General features: G+C 44.1%; 1 protein-coding gene across 5 annotated transcripts in view; it reads right to left on the bottom strand.

Annotated features, from left to right (window-relative positions):
• ltbp1 (latent transforming growth factor beta binding protein 1) overlaps nt 1–21462 on the bottom strand; it is a 75988-nt gene that overhangs the window by 48841 nt on the left and 5685 nt on the right. For all 5 annotated transcript variants that reach the window (XR_007396892.1, XM_049007994.1, XM_049007993.1 and 2 more), the window contains exons 3-4: nt 18113–18404; nt 2204–2340 (exon numbers count right to left, since the gene is read on the bottom strand). Coding sequence is in view for 4 of the 5 variants with exons in the window: in XM_049007994.1 (XP_048863951.1) it covers nt 2204–2340; nt 18113–18404 (429 nt within the window). In the remaining variant the exon portion in view is untranslated. The remainder of the gene's footprint in view (nt 1–2203; nt 2341–18112; nt 18405–21462) is intronic.

Genomic DNA, 21462 nt, shown 5'->3' with positions numbered 1-21462 from the left:
ACCCCGCCCCACCCCGCCCAAGCACAGCTGGTTTCCGCACTTGTAGGTTTAGTCTGCGGCTGTCAGCTGTTTGCACCAGACAGTAGAGAGAAGCAGGGCCCGGAGCCAGCCAGTCATTAGAGAGCACTGACATGGCTTGGCACTGGGGAGCACCACGCTGAAATGCATGTGTCATCATGCCAGCCTGCTCACCGCCGCCAACTTGCTCCTATTTAAACTCCCTCAAAAGTACAACCAATGCAATGTCCCATGGGAAGTCTTCAGAAAGACAGGAAAACAAATTTGACTGAATATTCCAAGTCTGGGCTGCCTTTACTGAAAAGACTGAAACTGGTGAAAAAATGTTGATATGGTAATTAAGTAACTGAGTAACTGAGTCACACCACCATTAAATGCATTTTTCAACGATGAGGTCTTTGTGAAAAGGCAAAACAGAGTTTTTCAGCTGCTGCATGGAAAACATTTTCAGCAACGATCACTATTATAATAAAAACCTTATAAGCACTGACAGTCCTGCTTCAGATTCGACAGAGCGCCACCTTGAGATCAGAGTTGGTCAGGCGTTCTGCTCAGGTGTCCACATGTCTGACGGCATGAGGGTGCCTCTGAGACCTTCTCCAGATTCTTCCATCATCCAATCCAGACTGAGACATCAGCATCACATGATTCAAAAATGGAGAACATCCCAGACCAAAGCCATAGGTTGGAAAAGAGGACCGTGATGAATGAGTCTCTGACGTATGGTGACATAGCACTGGACAGGCTCCAACGTGTCAGTGCCACTCAAAGATAGACACTCCTCTAACAGCTGTCCAGGATGAAGTCATTAATCTTCAAGTGTCACTCTGATTAAAGCCAAGAGCGGAACTGTTTTCACATGCAGAGGCAGGGAGGTGGGGAACTGGGTATTGAAAGGATTTCCTTTCAGCTTCAGGCTAAGTGAATTCCACATAGTAAAGCCCCTAAAGAGAAACTGAGGACCTGGGGAACCCTATGGCTTCACAGCCTGCTGCTGGCTACCCACACATGATCTGCTTCACAGGCCCCAGGCACCACAACAAAGAACATCACAACGAAATGTGCTCAAGCAGCAAGACAGCAAACATACACTGACCTTGTCTTTGTTTAGTGTCCCAGCTAGGAAGCCCAGACCTGAAACATTTTAACAGCAACAGCTACTGGTAGCTATTAGTATCTCCTTCCTTCCACAGCAGCTGCGAGCCTTTGAGATGCTCTTCTCTGATCCACACCCATGCCATGTCATGCTTCAGTAAGACCCCTCTATGCCTTTATGCCTCCGCTGCCAAGGAGGCAGTATGAGAAGCCACATACTCATTGAGCCGAGCTTTAAGAACAATGGCAAAATCCGTACAATGGCCGATGGGGATGGAATCACACGGAGGAAGAGGACACCATGAGGTCTAGCGATGAGGAAGAGCAGGTGCTGTGGCGTGTCGCCCATGAGAGACATCTATCCTGGAAGCTTGTTCCCTCTAAGATATCTGACCTCTCGGATGAGGGATGTTTATGCTCAACTAAACAATTACTCAACGCAGGAGTCCTGTGCATGTTGTCTCAATAGCACAAGCCAAGAGTAAGCCGGATGATGGGCCAGCTAAGCCAGAACAAAACCAATATCCAAACCAGTATAGTATTTAAGCCCATTGGACCTCTACCCAAGATGTCCAGGGACAGGATTCAGCAACCCAAAATGTATCATGGAAAGCCACATGCAGTAAAAAAAAGCTGTTTACCAGCCCTATACTGCGAGGAAGAGTGTGGCCAATGAGTAACACAGTAATGAGAGGCTGACCTAACCAAGGCTGACCTAACTGAGGGTTCTCTGCTTGGCAGTGATTAATGAGGGGGCGGATTTGCAGCCTGAGGCAGTGGAGGCCACCAGAATACATCAGCACACTTCGCCGACACACAAAACACCAAGCCGGTGACCGGTTTATTCAATGACAAAAACTCATGTTTTAAAATAATACATTAGCTGTTCATTGTTGGCCAATGGTGCAAAGACGGGCACGCCTCCCCAAGACAGTATTCTATGTTTGGCCAAACCAAAGTCCAAGAGAATAAACAAACAAAATAAAAAGGAACAGGAAAAGATACAGAGAGGCTGCTTATTCTTCAAACAGCTGAGATTACACATGGTCAGCCAGAGCTGACCCCCCCCAGCGGAAAAGGTTAGACTGACCATTGGTAGAGCCATAGCCCCCGGACAGGGGGATGGCACGGTCCACCGGCTGGTTCAGGGAGGGGTAGTACTTGGGCTTGACAATAAACTGCTGGCTCTGGCCCTGGTAGGCTGTCCTGGAGAGGGAGGGTCGAACCCTGGGGAAGGCAGAGGTTAAAAACAACATTGTAATTTTCTTGAAAATCTTGTTACCATCTACAATAACATTGTATTTGTGGCTCTTTGTATGCCTGTTGTATGTTTGTCGCATGTAGTAAGCTTGCCTGCACCATGCTTTGTGAAATTAAATACTACTTTCACACAAAGTCCTTGATATCAAGTTTCAGATTCTGTCTGTGAAGAACAGCTAAGATTTTAAAGTCACCCCCAAATCACCCTGGAAATACAGATATTAACACAGCATATAAACCTCATACGAGAGGATTCTAAGTAAAACTATTGTTTCGATCATACCTCCACACTCTTGGGATTACAAAACTGTAAACCCCATGAATCTGCACCTAACGCACTCCATGGCCATTATGGAAAGCTGAAGGTGCACAATGACAGATTCAGGGTTTGTAATTTCAGGTCTTTTTCTTATTCAGATGGCAGGTTGACAGTACACAGAGAAGACTCCCCTGTTAAAGGTTCTGCCCTCAGAATCCCCCCTCAGGGAACCTTTCGCGGCTCAAACCTGGAGCTTCCCCCCTTCAGCAAGCCCCATGGCTTTCTCCTGGAGGCGACCCCCTTTACCCAGATGCCGTTTGTTCCTACTATTCTCCTCCAGCGGAGACCTGAAGCAACTCTGATACATTCTAATTACCAGAAACGTTACCAAGAGTAAAACAAAAAACCCAAAGCATCCTAACAGGGCTCCTCCAGCTGGACTGGGGGTGTGATGACGGGCAGTGTGCTCATGGAAACCCAAACCAAAACCAACAAGCCACTGCTGCAAGAACGACTACCCCATCCATGCATAAAAAGCACCAGCCGAGCTTCATAAAAACTCAATGGAGCTCTTCTGGAAGAAGATGTTTGACCATTTGGGAACAAGGCTCAGAATAACCCAACACTGAGCAGCATGATAATGTGTGATTTAGAGGTCTCACATTCTATTCCTTACCTTCCTCCACTTGAAAAACCACAGGAAACTAGAAGTGGAGAATATCTACATGTACAACTGAAAGGAGACTTGTAATCTTTCACCCAGTTTTAGTGCTTAATACGCTGAAACAGTGAAATAAACACAGAGATACACGCATGGGCAAAAAGGGGCCAAACCAAAAATTGCAAAACATTAAGCTTTTAATGGTCTCAACAGCAAGTAACTGGTCAGGACATTAGTATGAATTAAACAAAGAGATAAAGCTTTTCCCTCTGATTTCATTAATGACTAATGTTAATGGCTTCAAACAGTTCATGAGCAGTTGAAAAATGTTGTATTTAGTGTGAGGCCAAATATTCTCTGTAGGATTCAAATCTGAACTCTGACCAGGCAATTTTGGGTTTGGCCCATTCTTTCTGCCCAGGAGTACACATACATACAGGGAGACACATACATAGACGTAAATAGACAAACACAGACACACACATGCACAGACACACGGAAGAATGTAAAAGACTATAAGCTTTTCGCCGGTAAGCTTACATGTCCGACTCCAGTACAGGCTTTCATCTAGTTGCTGACCCAAGGCTGTGACACCAGCTGTGAACCTGACTTTCAGCACCACCAATGAACCCTGTTTTAACTCAATCTCCATAGGCTCCACACCACTCAGACTCGTCATGCTAATTAGCTGTGGCCCAGCAGCGATAGTTGGGGATGTCTGCCATCTCATCCCATCCCAGTCGCCACGAGGATGTTCAGAGAAATCCTTCCCCCAACGGTCTCAGCACAGGAAGCTCACTACCAGAACCCCTTACCTCTGAAAAGACTAGAAACCCCCTAAAGCATGCCTTTATCCTACCAGGCACCCAAATGCAAACACAAAAGAGCACTGTAATCACCCCTGGTAAATCAAAATGGGTTTTATTTTAAAGAAACACATGATTCAAACACCCCCCATGAATCATCACCTTATCAGGGTGGAGGGATTTTGGTGTCCCAGTGATCCTAGGAGCTATGTTGTTGGGGGCAATTGCCCCTAGTAGGGTCTCCCAAGGCAAATTGGTCCTAGGTGAGTGGCCAGACTAAGTGTGATTCAAATGACCATCATTAAGAAAAATACCAATAATCCAGAATCCTTGTCTAGAATAGGAAAACCAAGGTTCCGTCCTAGAACCAGGCCTGGGGGGGGGAGTTTGATGGCGAGCAGATTTAGGTTTCTAGTCATGGGACTCAAACAGACAATGCCACCTGCAGGAGGAGCCATAAGGGTCTGGTTAAATGTGGATGGGGCAGCAATCAAAGGCAGAAAACTTGGCAGACAACCCTGACTACAAAACTGGCATTAGGGGCATGGAAGGCAACCTTGCTGGTGGGAAAGGAGTCTGAGCTAGTGAGGAAGAGCTCTAAACATAATCAGGATCACCTCAATGCACAGCACAGGTTGTGGAACCAAACTTCTGGAGAGGGGCGGGACTCTTTTAAACTATGGCATTGCTCTGAGTCAGAGGTGGTGTGCAAGTGTGGGTTTACTCATAGCTCCCCAGTTTAATGCTTACTGGGTGAATGAGAGGGTTGACTCCCTTCAGGTTTGAGTCGGGGGACAGGCTTTGGCTGTTTTCTGTGTTTATACACCAAACATCAGTTCAGAGTCCCTGACCTTCTTGGAGACCTTAGGTAGAGTGTTACAATGCACCCCCTCTAAGGACCCCCAGAATCCCACTGACATGACTTTCCTGGAGAAAGGAGAGTCATGGTACTTAAAAAAAAAAACTCACATATCACTAAGGCTGAGGTCACTGAGGTAGTCTAAAAAAATCTTTGGTGGTAGGGTGAATAACATTTACCCTGAGATTCTGGATGTTGTTACAGTGTCTTGGCTGACCTGCCTCTTCAACATTGCATTGGGTTTGAAGACAGTGCCTCTGCATTGGTGTTTGGGACAGTGGTCCCAGTCTTTAAGAAAGGGTGGGTTTCAAGTTCAGGGGGATCATACTAGAGGTGCTCTGATCCAATATTCTTATTGGTATCTGCACCGATCCAAACCTAATTAGGTATCGGCTATATGTGACCAATCCACGCCCGATACTTTTCGGTAGTCTGTAAAAAGATAGCTCCTATTTCTTGTTAAATTGATTTGTGCAATCAACCTTAAGACAGCTCTTTCCCATTTTAGTTGTTTTTTTGGAGCATTCCAGCTGAGGCTAACCACTCAGCTTTAACAGAGGCTAACAAAGCGCACGCAAATGCACACAATGTGAGTAATATGAAAAAAGCAATATTTGGGAGTCGCTAGCTTGGGCAGTTTTATGCACTCACTATAGCTTGTTATATAAAAGGGGCTGCTATCGCAGCGAAGTGTACGTGTCTAATTGCATTTTCGTTATTCTTTATCCAGAAGAGAGAGATCTCTCTCACAGCCTGTGTGTGGGGGTGGGGGCACAGGGAAACTCTCTAGCTTTATTTCATGAACAGCATAATCAGCATGGGCAACATGCATAAAATTCACACTAAAACATGGCGTACGGACAAAACTAGGAATGTGCGTATGCAAGAAAAAATCCTGATGTATAAAACTATGCATAAGCGCAGAGCTACGCACATTCCCTTTATAAATCCCAATGAGCGTGAAATTTTACGCACGTGAACGAGCCCACAGCCATAATTATGTATATTTGCATATGTAAATCTGTATAAATACCCGTTTTGTTCTATGTTTTTCTTAAACAACAATGGATAAACCATGTGGGAAAAGAAGTATTTCACCGAAGTGGAGGTCATGTTAACAGAAATTGAGAAAAAAAAAAGATATTATTTGGTGGCCTCAGCAATAAACGAAAGTAGACGGAGTGGCACAGCATGGCAGAGTCAGTTAGAACTGTTTTTATCTAATCGCACGGTGGCCAAAATGAAAAAGAAGTAGTCGGACATTAAAGTCGACGTGAAAAAACGAGTGGCCGCTCACCGTAAGAATCTTAACACCATAGGCGGAGGTGGCGGAATTCCCGGTCTCACAGCATTTGAGCATTAAGTTACTGCAATGATTGGGGACACACTTTTATCGGGTGAGGGGGACTCCGATGTCAGCGCGGGTGGGTTTTTCTCGTACCAAACTTGAATTACTTGCATGTTTATGAATAACTAGTAGGGCACAGATGCGGTGTTACTTTTGTTTGTTCTGTTTGTTTATTCTTACAGACAATAGTACAAGAGGTGCCCCCAGTGCCGAGGACGACACAGGCAGTGATGGTGCTGCTGTGCCGAGCACATCTTTGGGCGGTGGCTGCACACATTCCCGTGCCTCGGAAACCGGGGGGTGACCATCCGGCCGTGTGCTGACTGAAGCTGTACTGCAGTCAGAAAATGCAATAGTCAATGCTGTAAGATATGTTGCCAATTAATTAACATCTAAAAGATACGCTGGTGCCCTGATATTAACCAGGTGCCCTGATATTAACAACACATTAAAAGCATTAGTTAAAAAAATAAATGCAGTGTTTGGTTACCTGTTTTACATTCTTGCTATTACATTCAAACGAAGTTGTAACGCTGTTCCATTTGGCGGATAATTTGGTGGCTCAGGTTCATCTTGCCTAAGCTCTTCAGATACCGGCAAGATACGATTTTGTGGCAGATTATGCAACACATTACATGGTTGTACAATGCGACACTTTTAGCGGACTGTATAGCGCACTGCACCGGTCTTGTCCAGGCAGTGGCCTTTATGCTGCCCTATAGTGCACTCTACGACCGCCCGAGCCCGAGAATGGGGGCATCATTATAACGCTGCTCCTGTTTATTCTGTGGGTTTGCGAGCGGCGTGAGAAGCCACGATTTCAGTGGATACCCACTGTCCCCTAAGGAACTGTCAAATGGTTAAATCGAAGCTTACAATATTGGGCCAAATTATAAAATGGGAAAAATCTTCTTACTGAGCAGCCCGCCATCACATACCACCTCATTTTCAAGTTTGTTTCCATCACTAATGTTTCTGAGAATGAACGAATCATGGGTTGCACTACATTAATGCAGGGGCGTCAGAAGCCATTTGAATGTGGGGGGGACACACTGGCATAAAACTAATATTTTATGTTAAATGTGGGGGGGTCCAAGCAAATAATTATGAAATGTGAGGGGGACACGTCCCCCTCAGATTTAATGGCGGCCACGCCCATGGATTAATGAGACGCGTGTTCGAATCACACATAATTTGAATGAAACTGCTTTCTATTTACATAAGCAAATTTGTTCTCTGTAGGTGCCTTTATAGCAATGTGAGTGCAGTCGATGGCTCCGATTACATTGGGAAAACCGGACATCGCTGCAAATTGCACTTTAATGTTTGCCTGTTCAACCACAGTGCAAGGAAATTTTATATATTTGGGTGACAAACGGATTACGCCGTCTCATACAGCTGGCATGGCACGACTTGGTGTTCACTGAGAAATACCCGATCGGTCCGCAAGTTCTTGCTGAAATGCACCTGTGGCTAAGAACCCGAGAGTGGACAGAACTTGTAAAGGAACAGGTATAGCTCAATTTCTCATCGTCTGCCTTTGTAATGCTGGCCCCAGTTCAGCACACAGCTCCAAAATGATTGCTCTTGGAAATATGAATCGATTTAGAAGTCAGTCATCATCATGGGCCAAGAAATCACTATGATCCCTGAATATGTGCTGTCTTCTAATTCTTCCATAAGCTATGTCTTCCAGTAACGCAAGAGCTGCCATGGTAGTTGTAATAGTCATTTTCTGCACCATTTTATTGTTACAAATTGATTAAAATCAGGTGCCGTACATTTGTAAACAACATACAATTAATGACGGTTTATTGGATGAAGTCAGCAGAAGGACATGCCGAATTTATAGGGATTACTAGCTTTTCAGTGTCATAAAATATCTCATTTTTTCGCCATACTACTGAACTGCTTACCAAATTGTGGGCTTTAAGAAACTTCCGTTCAATGCCGAAAAGCTGGTGTCCGGGCAAATGTTTTGCCTGTCATCTGAAGCCATGGTGATTACTGCACATGCGCAATAGAAAATTGCTATGATATCGGCTAGTACTACCCCAGGTATGTTATTGCTACAGGCCTGCAGTCCACACAGAGTGTTAACTAAATTATATTAATATGTGCTTCCCTGATCTTGCCCAGCTGTGTCCACTTATTTTCGCCCAGTCCCGTCTATTTCAGTCCATGTCTTACCTTAATTTCTTGTCCGTCATTGATGTTAGTCGATGTTTGAGCTGTTGTTCCATCCTGCCCTGCCCTGCCCTGCCCGTACCTTTATTAAACTCCCGTTTACCCCGAATTCCGCCTGCCTGCCTGCTCCTTGCCCACTTGCCTGCCCGTGCGCTCACCCACTGAACCAGCGCGATAGCATCGCGAACCTGACACATATATGTGAGTATTTGTTACAATGTCTTACAAAGATTGGAGAACAGTAGAGTGGTACCTTGGAACACAAACTTAATTCGTTCCAGAAGGCTGGTCTAGTTGCAATTTGGTCAAGCTCCAAGTCAAATTTCCCCAAAAGAAATAATGTAAATGAATTTAATCCATTCCAGATCCCCAAATGTTCGCCTATTTATATTTACCTACCTAACTAATGGTAAAAAAGATTAACAATCAATATAAAACTAATACATCACAAAAGCACACATAACAAAGCAATAAACATAAAATAAATGACAATCCCATAGTCGGAAGTGAGAGCAGACACACGTGCAGCACCTTCAAGTCTCACTATAATTTAAAAAAGCTCTACAGTTGCTCTCACTACTCTCCCACTTTGGTTTGCTGGTATCACTGCTCACTTTCTTTGGGGCCATGATTACTGTATCACTAAATGTACTGTAGATAAAGCACAAAAAAATTCACACTGAACACAGAAACACAGCTTTCTCACGGCAAACTCAATCGAATGGTACCCTGAGACTGAGAGCAATTCATAGGCATCCCAGTAAGTCCGTTTGCCTTTGTTTCAGCTCATCAGAGACACATCTCAATCTGTACAAGTTTTAGCAGGTCGGATTTGTTTTGTCCTGTGACGAGTTACTGGTCGAGTTGTGGTTAGATTTTCCTCAACCAATCCCTTCGAGGTCCGAATTGCTAGAGTTGAACGTCTCGCAAGCCATAAAAGTTTTAGCATGAATGGTCAATTTCCAAGACTTCGCTCAAAGTATAAGTTGAAAAAAATGTAACATACCCGTTTGACATCTGAGTTGGTTGACTTAAGAGGCGTTCCAGTTCCAAGGTTTTACTGTATTTAAATCAAGTATCTAAGTCTGATGTTTCCGTAAACAATGAGACACACAGCCTATTAATTAAACCCTGTTATCGGTACTCAAGATCAGCCAATACCCAAAACCCACCTATTGGTATTAGTATCACAACTGAAAATGTCGGATTGGTGCATCCCTAGATCATATTCCTCAACCTCCCTGGGGAGGTTGTCCCCCAGGCTAGCAGACTTCTTAAATTCCTCCTGTCTCATTAACGTTGATAAAAGCAAATTTGCACTGTAATGTATATTTCTGCATACTGGAGCAGGAGCTTGGTTTGCATTGCTGGCAGTAAGTCAGACTCATTCAAGGTGGGTGTTGGACTGCCCATTGTCACCAATTCTGTTAGTAACATTCATATAGGCAGAATTTCCAGACTGACAGGCAGATCAGTGCAGCATCATGAATTATGTGGACATTGTACCGGTCTGTCGTGATGATGACAGAGCTGAGTCGGAAGGCAAAGCTAAAAGTACTGCAAAACAATTTACACTTCCCGGGGCATACATTTTTGTTTGATATCCTTATAGGGACATTTTCCCAAAGAGGCACAGATGCTGTATGTTAAGCAAAACACACATAAATGCACACTTTGGTCTTTCAACCTGGGGTGAAGGAAGCAGAGAGCTTCACAGCATGGCTCTGTAGTTATAGATTCTCCCATTTCATGTTCCAAGGCCATGTCAGGCCTGCCCTTTGACCTGACCCCAACTTAGTGGGTATCCTTTGAACATTCTGCAGCCAAGTCTTTGAAGCACCTTCAGAAAGGGTAGATGTGAGCCATTTCAAACTCAAGCCTTCATATCACTGTCACCAAAGGGGAAAGGGCATGGCGGCTAGTTGGGGGGGGGGGGGGGGTGTACACTCTGCCACGAGCTGTTTATACCCAATTCCCTGGAAATCTTATCTGAAATCCCAGAATCTTTTGTCACGGTGAGCACAAATTCTTGATGGTAAGCACTTGCTTGTTCTTTTTTTGTATTATACAGAAAATATGCTGTAGGTTTTGGGATAAACACAAAAACAAATCATTTCATGTACGTTAACCCAGTTACCTGGCTGCTAGTCAGATGTGAAAAGCAGCTCCAATTGAACTAAGCACTAGTCCTTGCTAAGTAGCTGTTATAGACCCCAGAGAACCTAACCATTGGGGGCTGCTAGGAGAAAGGGGGCACCTTCCAACAATTGTTATCACACCCACCTCGCAGACACAGTTTCCCAACCCGCTAGGTCTGGACGATGAAGCATGTTTCAGAACTGTGATTACAGCCTCCCTCAGCCTTATTAAGAGCTAAACTGCAGTCTGATTAGGCTAGTCAGGTGCACCACTGGTTATCTGCTTAAAATGCCTCAAAAAGATTATACTTATTTAAAAAAAAACATGTATGACATGGAACTAAGCAGTGTTATTCACAGCACGTGGAGTTCTGACCCCTCTCTGCCTCCTGTGGGGTGTTAAAGTAAATACATAATATTACCTCTGTCTCTCATGACTGCAAACTGGTCAATTTGTATTGGAAGCCCTAATGCTAAGTTCACAATACAGGACTTGTCATCTTGTATTCGAGAGTCTTGTAGTCGATGTGGTTTTCACACTACATAGCTGATCAGCAACAGGGGTTCATTCAGTACAAGATCTTTCACTTGGAGAAATCATTTATGAATCTGTGTGGTCTCCCAAGTACAGTTTTCATGAAATCATATGTGTGAATGACACCAGGAAATCACAATTCTAGTGTCAAGACTCTACAAAATGTTTAAACACCTTAATCAAATGTCAACACATATGATCAACATCTACAGATGCCAATTAACCCTCATATACATAGAACTTTCAGGATACAGTATTACATACTCTGGTTCTTTAGTGATCTGTAATATTAAAGTTTATACATATATTCCCCTATGAAAAAGGTTCTGCACAGAAAAACTCAACAAACTAAAAAAGCCATCAAACTGAACTATTGAAACCTTTTTTAAACTCCTCCCTCAGGTTTCACCTCACTCCGTGTCTTGCGCTCTCATTGGTTGAAGTTTGTCACCACACATTGCCAGTCACAAAACTTTTCACACTACAAGATTAGGAGTCGTTGACAGGTCCAGATATTTAGCATGCTAGATATCTGTTGGGCATCTGCAACACATAAGTAACTCAGTTGGATCACATCTTTGAAGAGTTCACATATACTGGCATCAATTTGCCAGTGTCGATCAAACCCTAGTTTGCCTCTGATCTGGGGGTTTGTTGGTGATCTCCAACAACTGTTGGTAAGTGGAAAATAAGAGCTAACTCCTGTAGGGTGAACATGGCATTAAAGGGATTCTTGAAGAGGTTTAGCCCGTAAGACTGACACCACCAGACCATAACAACAGCACCATGTGCTTTGGATTCAGACTTTCTTAGAAAAGAAGTAACTTTCTGACACAAAAAAATTAGGATACTTCAACTGAAAAGCTGACGCAAACACTACTCAGATGCCTGCATGTTGGGTTTTTTCGTCTGGTAGTATTGTCAAGCTCACTCAGGCACTGAAATGTGAAACAATGCCAGGCAGATGGACCTGGAGATTTGCAAAGCAGAGCCCCAGAGTAATCATATTGAGACAGTACCTATGCCATCAGAATCAGCTTCACATACCAGTCAAAGAGTACCAGTTAGGGAAGGCTTGGATTCCATCCCTATTGCCACCAGAACCAGGGCAGCCTGCTGCTGACAATATGCTTTTTCCAGCACCATTACACCTTAAAATGGGCTGTCAACTTCCACATCCTCTGGGGACTGGCCCATAATACTGTCACAGTTTAATGCCTTACAAATAGAACTTCCTCCCAGTGCCTGTAAAAATACAGGACACACAAAACCACCATTATCAGAACAAATGCTAATAAATAATGACCAACAAAAGAACAACAATAATAAAAAAACAGTGGAAGATTTTGTGCTTTTTTTGAGGATTCAGGACAAAATTTCTGAAAAAAAATCATCAGGCATCCCAGGGCAACCCTGCTTCCAACCCCAACTAAGTTTACCTGTTCTGACAGTTAACAAGATCTCAACAGATATAATCTTTCTGAAATTGTACTGACATACAAAGTTAAAATGCCATTCATTGAATCCTGTCCACACAGGTAGCCTACATAGGAAACATGTTAAGAAAGAAAGAAAAGTGACCCCTTAATGAAAGCCTTTGCCAATAGTCACTGCAGACTTTATGACAGAATGGAGTTAGTGCCATCATGCTGCAGTTTATGAAAAACCAACAAAAAGTCCAATACAAACCAAATGACCCATAATCAGAACTCTCGCTTGGAGCTTCACTTGCCGGTTTAAGTTAGCTGCAGGATTTCTGCTTGTAAACCTGTTTTTTGCCATATAGCCAAATTTACCCATGTCCTTGTTGACACTGGATACAAATGTCACTGCGACAGATGCAATTTGAGTTGCACTATCTCTCCCTCAAACCCAAATCAGTTGGCTTCTTCCAGATGACGAAAAAAAGTTCTGGTATTTCGAATGGCAGGGTAGATCACCTAGCCTTGTGGATTCAATGATTCAGCATGGTTCTCCATTCCTACTAGAAACATGCAAACCATGCAGCAGTTCCCAGCTTGTCTTGGACTTTGAGCAGCCACAGAGATTAATATCCAATTAGGGGCAGGAGCTCAGTGGATCAGGTTTAAGAAACCCTGGGGCAGCCCCAGGTCACCTTGGAGAAATTATGAATCTCAGCTGCCCTGGGATTCCTTGGGATTCCCTCAGTGGAGGTGAAGGAGGTGGTTGGTGAAAAGGTCTGGGCATCCCTGCTTGGATTGCTGCCCCCATGACCTGCCCCCAGATAAACGGCAGACAACTGATAGATGGGTGGATACATGCATAATTGCATGCATGGATGCTTGCATGCATGGATGGATGGACAATCAGACTAATTTTCAGGGTGAAGCAGAACATAAGGAAAGCATTCTTGAGAGATGTAGCTGGTCAATATGATTTCAGGATTATGCGACCTGCCCCCTTTCCCCAGAGCTTGACCAAATTCCACACAACAGAGCTGAAGATGGTTTTTATGTGCTTGTTATAGTATATTCAAGCCCAGATTTCAAGCAAAACTAATCATTTTCAGAGAATAGATAAAATGGTAAATGGGTACCTGAATATTCAAAACTACCTCAGGTGAACTGTTTTGTATCATTCAAATTGGATACCAAACAAGCTATTGTGAAAAAATGGAGAATTTCTTCAAATTATGGGGCATGACTGTTGTTTCAAAGTGCTGTGAAGGTCCCTTCACAGAAGTAATTATTGCTTACGATATACTTAGAGAGATTACCTGCCATCCCAATAGTCAGGCAGAAGGAAACCAAAGACAGGCAAAGCATCAATTTTACAATAGAAGTTTACGTCTCAACATGAAATGTGACGGATTTCGGGAGCCTTTAGCACAGTGTCACCCTCTAATGACTGAACATGACAAATCATGACACCCCCCCCCCCCCCATGCAGATTAACCAAAAAGCTCAAAATATCAACAATGAACTATGCCTCCAGTGTTCACTCTGATATGTTTGACAGCAGATCTTTGATGTGACTGACACACCAGGGAACCAGGAATCTTTGAAGGTGTGTAGGGGAGTGGGGGCAGTTCAGTTTCCTCTGGATACATGCAGCTGCTGCTGGTGTTTATGGGCACTTATTAAGTAGCCAAGGGGCCTTCTTCCTGGATTAGAAACCCAGAAAAAAAGCTGTAATGGGGGTGGATAACAGAGGGTTAGCATCAGATGCAGCTCCAACTGTTAGCTTAGGAGTGCAGGAGAGGATCAAGCAAGGCTGTCCAAAGTATAAATAAACAGAACGCGATACCTCTGCACATAGCTGGACTCACCATGATTACTTAAATAGCCGTAGCCATGTTCATGTGAACCCACTCCAGGAATAGAGTAAGAGGTGTTTCCTTGCAGCCATTTCAATGTAAGGGACATAAAATAAGAGTCTATTAAGGCATCGCTAACACCACCAGAAGAATAAACAATGAAACCACTAAAGACCTGCCTAAAGAGACCACTTGTCAGGAGACCTTCCTCTCCTCCAACAATCCTTCCCATCATGAAGCATGTGGGAAAATCTGATCTTGTTTTACTAGTAGATTGAATTAACTCTCTGATTCCTCCTGTCTCCCTCTTCCACTTCATTGGCAGCTGAGATTACTTTCAGAAAGGCAGCCCTGGCACAGGCACACGAGATGTTCTTCAGCATGGAAGGAGGTGGTCTGTGAAGACAGCAAGGTCAATTTCTTGACGTCTGTGGGGAGGATGTGAATTTCACTGCCCATGCAGAAGGGTACATAGTCTACAATGAATAAAATCACAGCCCTCACAATCACAGCCAGTTGTTATGTAATAAGGTATAGCTGAGGGTTAGCAAGAAAAACTAACTAACTGAGATGGTTACTGCAGCCTAGTTTAAGCTTCTCAGTATGAGAACTCTGAGGATAGAGACATTATAAAGATACAGTCTTGTTCCAGGTTCAGCAATTATCTAGCAAGGGCATGTGTGCTGGCATGTACTGTGTAATTAATGGTGAAACCCAAAAATGGGGATTCTTTTATACTTTGTGGTATCCATGGAGTGGTTTTCAGGTTTGTCAGAATCCCGCATGGCCGAAGGTTCTCACATGTCCTTAAATACACAGCATCCCCTTATAGCTTCCATTACTTTCCCTATTTCTTTGTTATCAGACTTCTCAAGGAATCTCGACATTCTGCTATTGGCCAAACTGTCATGTTATGGTTGGGTCCGGGAGAAGGTAGAAATGAGAGTGCAGGCCAGCTGGAAGGCAGGCAGAGTGTGGTAATGAACCTTTGTGATGAGCCTCGATGTCTAACCACTCCAGGATTCGGCTCTGCCATGTATGAAGTGCAGTTGCAGTGACCCATGCCTTGTCTCAGTACTTATGTGCCCTTACTTATAACAGCCCCCCGTCTCTCAGGACCCCCACTCTAAACAGAGTTTTAAGTTTAAAAAGTTTTGCTGTCAAGCTGTACAACCAGAGCATCTTTAGGATATCCCACAGTGTGGGGGGACACTGCATAGCTATGGACTGCATGCCAACTCTGACTCATTATGGTCAATTATGGCAGTGTGGGAGTCTGAGTCACATGTCTTCTAAACAGATGTCCTCGACAGAACTGATCATGGACCTCACACAAACACGGAGACACCGGTACAGACACAGACACTCCACCAGTGACATTTCCTTCTCATGTGCTCAGTGTAAACAATGTAAAGTATATCTGGCTCTTGAAATGTTTTCCTAAACTATCGCATGGTTAAATCTCTAAAACCATGGGTGTGTGTCAGACAAAGAAGGTTCACCCCCAGCATGTGGCAGGTTATTAACCAGAACATCAAACGGAGACCAAATGGCTCAGGGGCCTTCCTCACTGAGCTTCACAGAGATCCCATACACAGGGGAGTCAACCCACCTTAGAATACTTTGGAATGCCTGTGTATGTGCAGAAAAAAGAAGGTTGTCCTGACTCATCATCACACAGGATAGTCCAGATCTCCTGTTTCACTGCCACCATGTATCCCCCTTTAGTTAATTGTGACAAAGTGAGCAAAGTTCTCTCAGAGTCCCAGAAGGGTCTGAGGTGACCTCTGTGTATAATGTGTGAACCTTTGTTCTAGCTGGCAAATGGACCGGAGTATCCAGCAGCAACTGACCCCATACCCATAATTAGGTTCCCCCCCAGTTCCCAACAGGCCCCAGCCCTGGGGACTCTGATGAGTTTCAGATGAGTTTTACAACAGTAGGAACCACAAGACATTGCACTTTCCACTTCACTAAAACCCTGATCAGGCACTCAGGAAACATGGAAAATTTTAGATCGAAGCTGCACCAAACGAAGTGCATTACCCACAGTGTCTCTGAAATCCATGCAACTCCTTTTCTACCACTTGACTCTACAGAAAGGGGGAAAAAAAAGGAATTTTCTGGACTGCAGCCACTCTACACTCCAGGGAAATTTCACCTATGATCAGGTTTTCTCTGTGCTGAAAATCTGAATCAAGGCCAGAATGGTAGCCAAAACCCAATGCCTCCCATCTCTGTTATATTTGATAATGTTCATTAAAATAACTCACATCATTTAACTCCAACAGCTGAACCATGATGACAGTAATTACAGTGGTATTAACCTGTTGCCTGAGATGTATGTATGAGGACAGACTGATGAAGGGAAAAGCTTCAGTGCTTCCTTATAATGTGACCTGTTCATCCAGCCACCACCCCCCTCCCCCACTATGCAGATTAGTACTTCTCCATGAAATAATCATTCACCGTGCTGGGAGGACAGTTGCCTGGGCAGATCTGCATCTGCTACCAGCCAAAGGGTATGGCTAAGGCCAAAAGTCAGGAGAGGATATAACATCAGACAGGGCCCTAGGAGCAAGGACAGGTCATCTAAAAAAAATGAGCAGACCTCAACAATGGAGATTTTGCTAATAATCCACAAGGAGAGAAAAAAAACCATAAATATTTCAAATATTACTCATCAATGTAATAAATGCATACCTGAGGATAAAGTGTCTAAGTGTGAAATGGGTCGGATCTGAGCAGTTCAATCATCACATCATCTGATGTTCAGGCAGAACACTGGCTGAAAGCCCACCTTTGCTCCAGTTCATCATAACATGACGGGAGCTGCTCGTGATACCTAGCATGGCTGACAAGTTTTGAAAGACAAGGTAAGGACAGGCTAAGCCAGTCAGCGGCCAACCACACCTGGCCTAGTGACTCACACACCAATTGTTAAAACACTCAGACTGGCTTTATGTACCAACAAGAGGGAAGCCCATGAGCCATACAAGCATCTTCCAGCCATTTCTCTGGATCATGGGGGGCAGGAGGGTGGAACCTATCTCAGACAGCACAAAACACAAAGCATGGGTAGATCAAGGCCAGGATGCCTGTTCATCACAGGTGCACGCACTCACACACTTACAGAAATGCCTGTTCATCTGACTGTATGTCTTTGGGAGAAAACCTGAAGACCACAGGGATAACATGCCAGCCCCACCCACACAGAGAGCAAAGGCAGGATTTGAACCCCCAGCACTGGGGGTGTGAGGAAGCTGTATTGCACTAGGGATGACCCATAGTGTTCCCAAAACGGAACTGATTAGATTAGGAGAGCACCTGAAACATAAAATACGTCTGACAGAAGACAACAGTGGACACCCAGGGATCAGACAGCTTTGGGGTATTGGTCTTGAGGTAGGGGCCTATTGCTACAGGTCACGCTAATGTTTATGTCAAGAAAAACAGGGATCTGGACAAGAACCCAGCATTGAGTAAAAGAAATCAGTTTGTGCGGCACCATCTTTGGGAGAACAAGTCAGAGCAATTCATGAGCTAATTTAATTGATGGAAAAATTAAATGCAGATAATTGTGGAATAATATGTTGCTCACTGCAATATTCCATTCTCACTGCTTTTGAACCTGTAACAAGGAAAAGTAGAAGGTCAGTGGGAACTTACGGCTGGGGACGGATGAGCTGTGGTGATTGCTTCACAGTGAGCGTCATCTGCGCCCCGCTGCTGTGGGGGACCAGAGGATGGCCTTGGGTGAGACTCAGGGGGGATGTCTGCTGGGGGATGGGGTGCTGTGGTACCACACCATGCCCGTTGGGCCGGTCATTTCCCATCACGGTCGGGTTGGATGATGCCGTGCTCTTCTGCTCGCAGGTCTTACCCTTGGAGCCTGGCTTACAGACACACAGCTGGGGCTGGAGGCACATTCCGCCATTCTGACACTGGGGTTGGCAGGTGGCTGCAACAAAGCAAATGGTAGGAGGCACACAAACACACACAGAAGCCCTCCTGTTATACAACAGCATTAGAAAGCCATCAGTCTGAACAGATTACAAACCAAGTACACATATATATATATGCCCCCCCCCCACCTTCTCCTGTCTGGACAGACAGGAGAAGGCAGGGGGAGGCATCTTAACAACACTGACCACAATGTAAAAGTAAACACTGATGGAATGTTTCAAATGGCTAATGATGGAGCAGCGGAGTTGTGATTGGGAGTAATAATGAATAAATAATTGATACTGAGATGGACAAATTTGTTGGTACCCGTATAGCTCATTGATACAATGCTTCATTTCCCCTGAAAAGTGATTCAATTAAAAGCAATTGTCTAATGTATACCTGCATGCCGTTAGTATGTGACAGAGTAAACCAATAAAATGGTAAAAAGAAATTATTTGATGTTTATTTGCTAAAACGGTATGGAGAGATTTGTTGGTACCCCTAAAGAGACTATTTATCCTTGCATTATAGTCATGTTTCAAACTAAGTGTTTAACCTTAATTAGTATCACAGGTGCCTTCAAGCTTTTCACCAGCCTTTGAGCCTATTTTAAAGCTAAAGAATATGCTACTGTGTTGTTGGGTATCATTGTGTGCACCACACTGAACATGGACCAGAGTAAGCAAAGGAGAGAGCTGTCTGAGGAGCTCAGAAGGAAGACTATGGATAACTATGTAAAAGGTAAAGCCTATAAGACCATCTCCAAGCAGCTTCATGTCCCTGTGACCACAGTTGCCAATATTATTAAAAAGTATAAGGTTCATGGGACTGTAGCCAACCTCTCAGGACGTGGACGCAAGAGGAAATGCAACCCCAGGTTGATCAGAAGGATAGTGCAGATGGTAGAAAAAGAGTCAAGGAAACCATCCAAAACCATTCAAGCTGAGCTCTAAGGTCAGGGTATGTTACTTTCTGATCTCACCATCTGTCTCATTTTGAACAATAATGGGTTCCATGGAAGAAGACCCAGGAGGGCTTCATTATTGACAGAAAACATAAAAAAGCCAGAGTTGAATTCACCAAAATGCATGTTGACAAGCCCCAAAGTTTCTGGGGGAATGTCTTTTGGACTGATGAAACAAAACTGGAGCTTTTTGGTCAGTCACATCAGCTCTATGTTTACAGAAGGAAGGAAAAGAGCACCTTGCCTACTGTGAAACATGGAGAGGTTTTGTTTTGGGGCTGCTTTGCTGCATCTGGAATGGGGAACCTTGAATCTGTGCAGGACACAATGTTGTCTCAAGTGTACCAAGGCATCCTGGAGCGAAACATACTGCCCAGTGTCAGAAAACTCAGCCTCAGTCGCAGGTCATGGGTCCTCCAACAAGGATACAGGATAATGACCCAAAACATACAGCTAAAAGCACTCAAGAATGGCTGAGAAAAACATTGGACTATTTTTAAATGGCCCTCCATGAGTCCAGATCTTAATCCTGTAGAACATCTATGGAAAGATCTGAAAATTGCAATGTGCAACTCTTCAAACTTGAGAGAGCTTGGGCAGTTTGCTCAGGAAGAGTGGGCCAAACAACCTGTTGGTAAATGCAGGCATCTCATTGTGAAGTACAGAAATCACATGATGGCAGTGATTGCTGCAAAAGGTGGTACCACAAAGTATTAAATTAATGGTAACATCATTTTTGTCCATGCTATTTTCATTTGTTCAATTATGTAAAACATTCAACTGAATAAATAAGCAAAAGCAAAGTCTGATTTGTGTTAAATATGGACTAAACAATAAAGGATGCCAACTTTTGTCAATTTCAGAGATTGTTGTGTTTTTTTGTTTTTTGTGGAAGGGTACCAATACATTTGTCCATGTCTATAAGTGGGAAAAGTGCAATAAAAGTACAAATGGCAATGAAGTACTGGTGGTCATCAGAGTTAGTGTGAGTTCATATCTATGAGGAGGGGAACAGAAAAGAGGTCAGAGTCTGGATGGCCACGGGGAAGAGGCTGTTACAGAGACTGGCAGAACTGGCTTGAGGTTCTACTGCTCTTGTACCTTCTGCCAGACGGAAGGGGACATAGACTAAGGGAAGGCTGGGAGGTGTCCTACATAATTCTGGAGGTCTTACAAGTGCACCGGGGCAGACCTGGGAGGCGGTGGGGTGAACAACCTTGGGTCCTGCACTCTAGGGAGCTGCCTGCTGATCTTACTTTTTTAAGCATTGATTGGACAATGAAACTGAAACACCTTGGATAGACCACAATAATTTATTAGTATGGTGTAGGCCAGAGTGATTTCGAGCCATTCCTCTTGCAGAACAGTGGCTGGTGGAGGAAACTGTTTCCTGATTAGCTCTTCCAAAGCCCCCCAGAATGTCTCGATAATATTCAGATATGGTAACTATGCAGGTCATGGGAGATGTTCAGCTTCATTTCATGTTCATCAAACCACTGTGTCATAAGTCTTGCTGTGTGTGTTGGCGCATTATCATCCTGATACATGGCACCACCTTCAGGGTACAATGTGGGTGAACACTGGGTGAAGAGGAACCTCCAGAATGATTTGATAGTCCTTGGCAGTAACACCCCCATCTAGAACAAGTAGTGGGTCTAAGGATTGCAATGATATTGCGGCCCAAATCATCACTCATCCACCCCGTGCTGCAGTCTGGGTGTGCTGCAGTCTGGGTGTGCGACAGTCTGGGTGTGCGACAGTCTGGGAGGTAAGCCCTTTGGGGCTTCTCTACACCGTAACTCTTCTGGACATGGGAAAGACTGTGAAGGTGGACTCATTAGAGAACAATACATTTCACGTTGTCCCCAGTCCAAGATTTGCACAGCTGGCACCACTGAAATCGACTATGGTATTGGCACAAGTGACCAAAAGTTAGGTTATATCAGCCCGATCATGAATATTGACACCGCGGAGCTCCTGACAAACAGTTTAGGTGAAAACAGAAGAGTCAAGATGTGCATAGTGACAGAGTGCATAGTGACAGAGTGGTTTATTGAACCACTCTCTTGATTTCCCATGGCTGGTGTAGTCACAATATCTGAATATT

Source organism: Brienomyrus brachyistius, chromosome 3 (assembly GCF_023856365.1).
Source record: "Brienomyrus brachyistius isolate T26 chromosome 3, BBRACH_0.4, whole genome shotgun sequence".
Classification (NCBI taxonomy): Eukaryota; Metazoa; Chordata; class Actinopteri; order Osteoglossiformes; family Mormyridae; genus Brienomyrus; species Brienomyrus brachyistius.
This window is presented reverse-complemented; position numbering and strand designations above follow the sequence as displayed.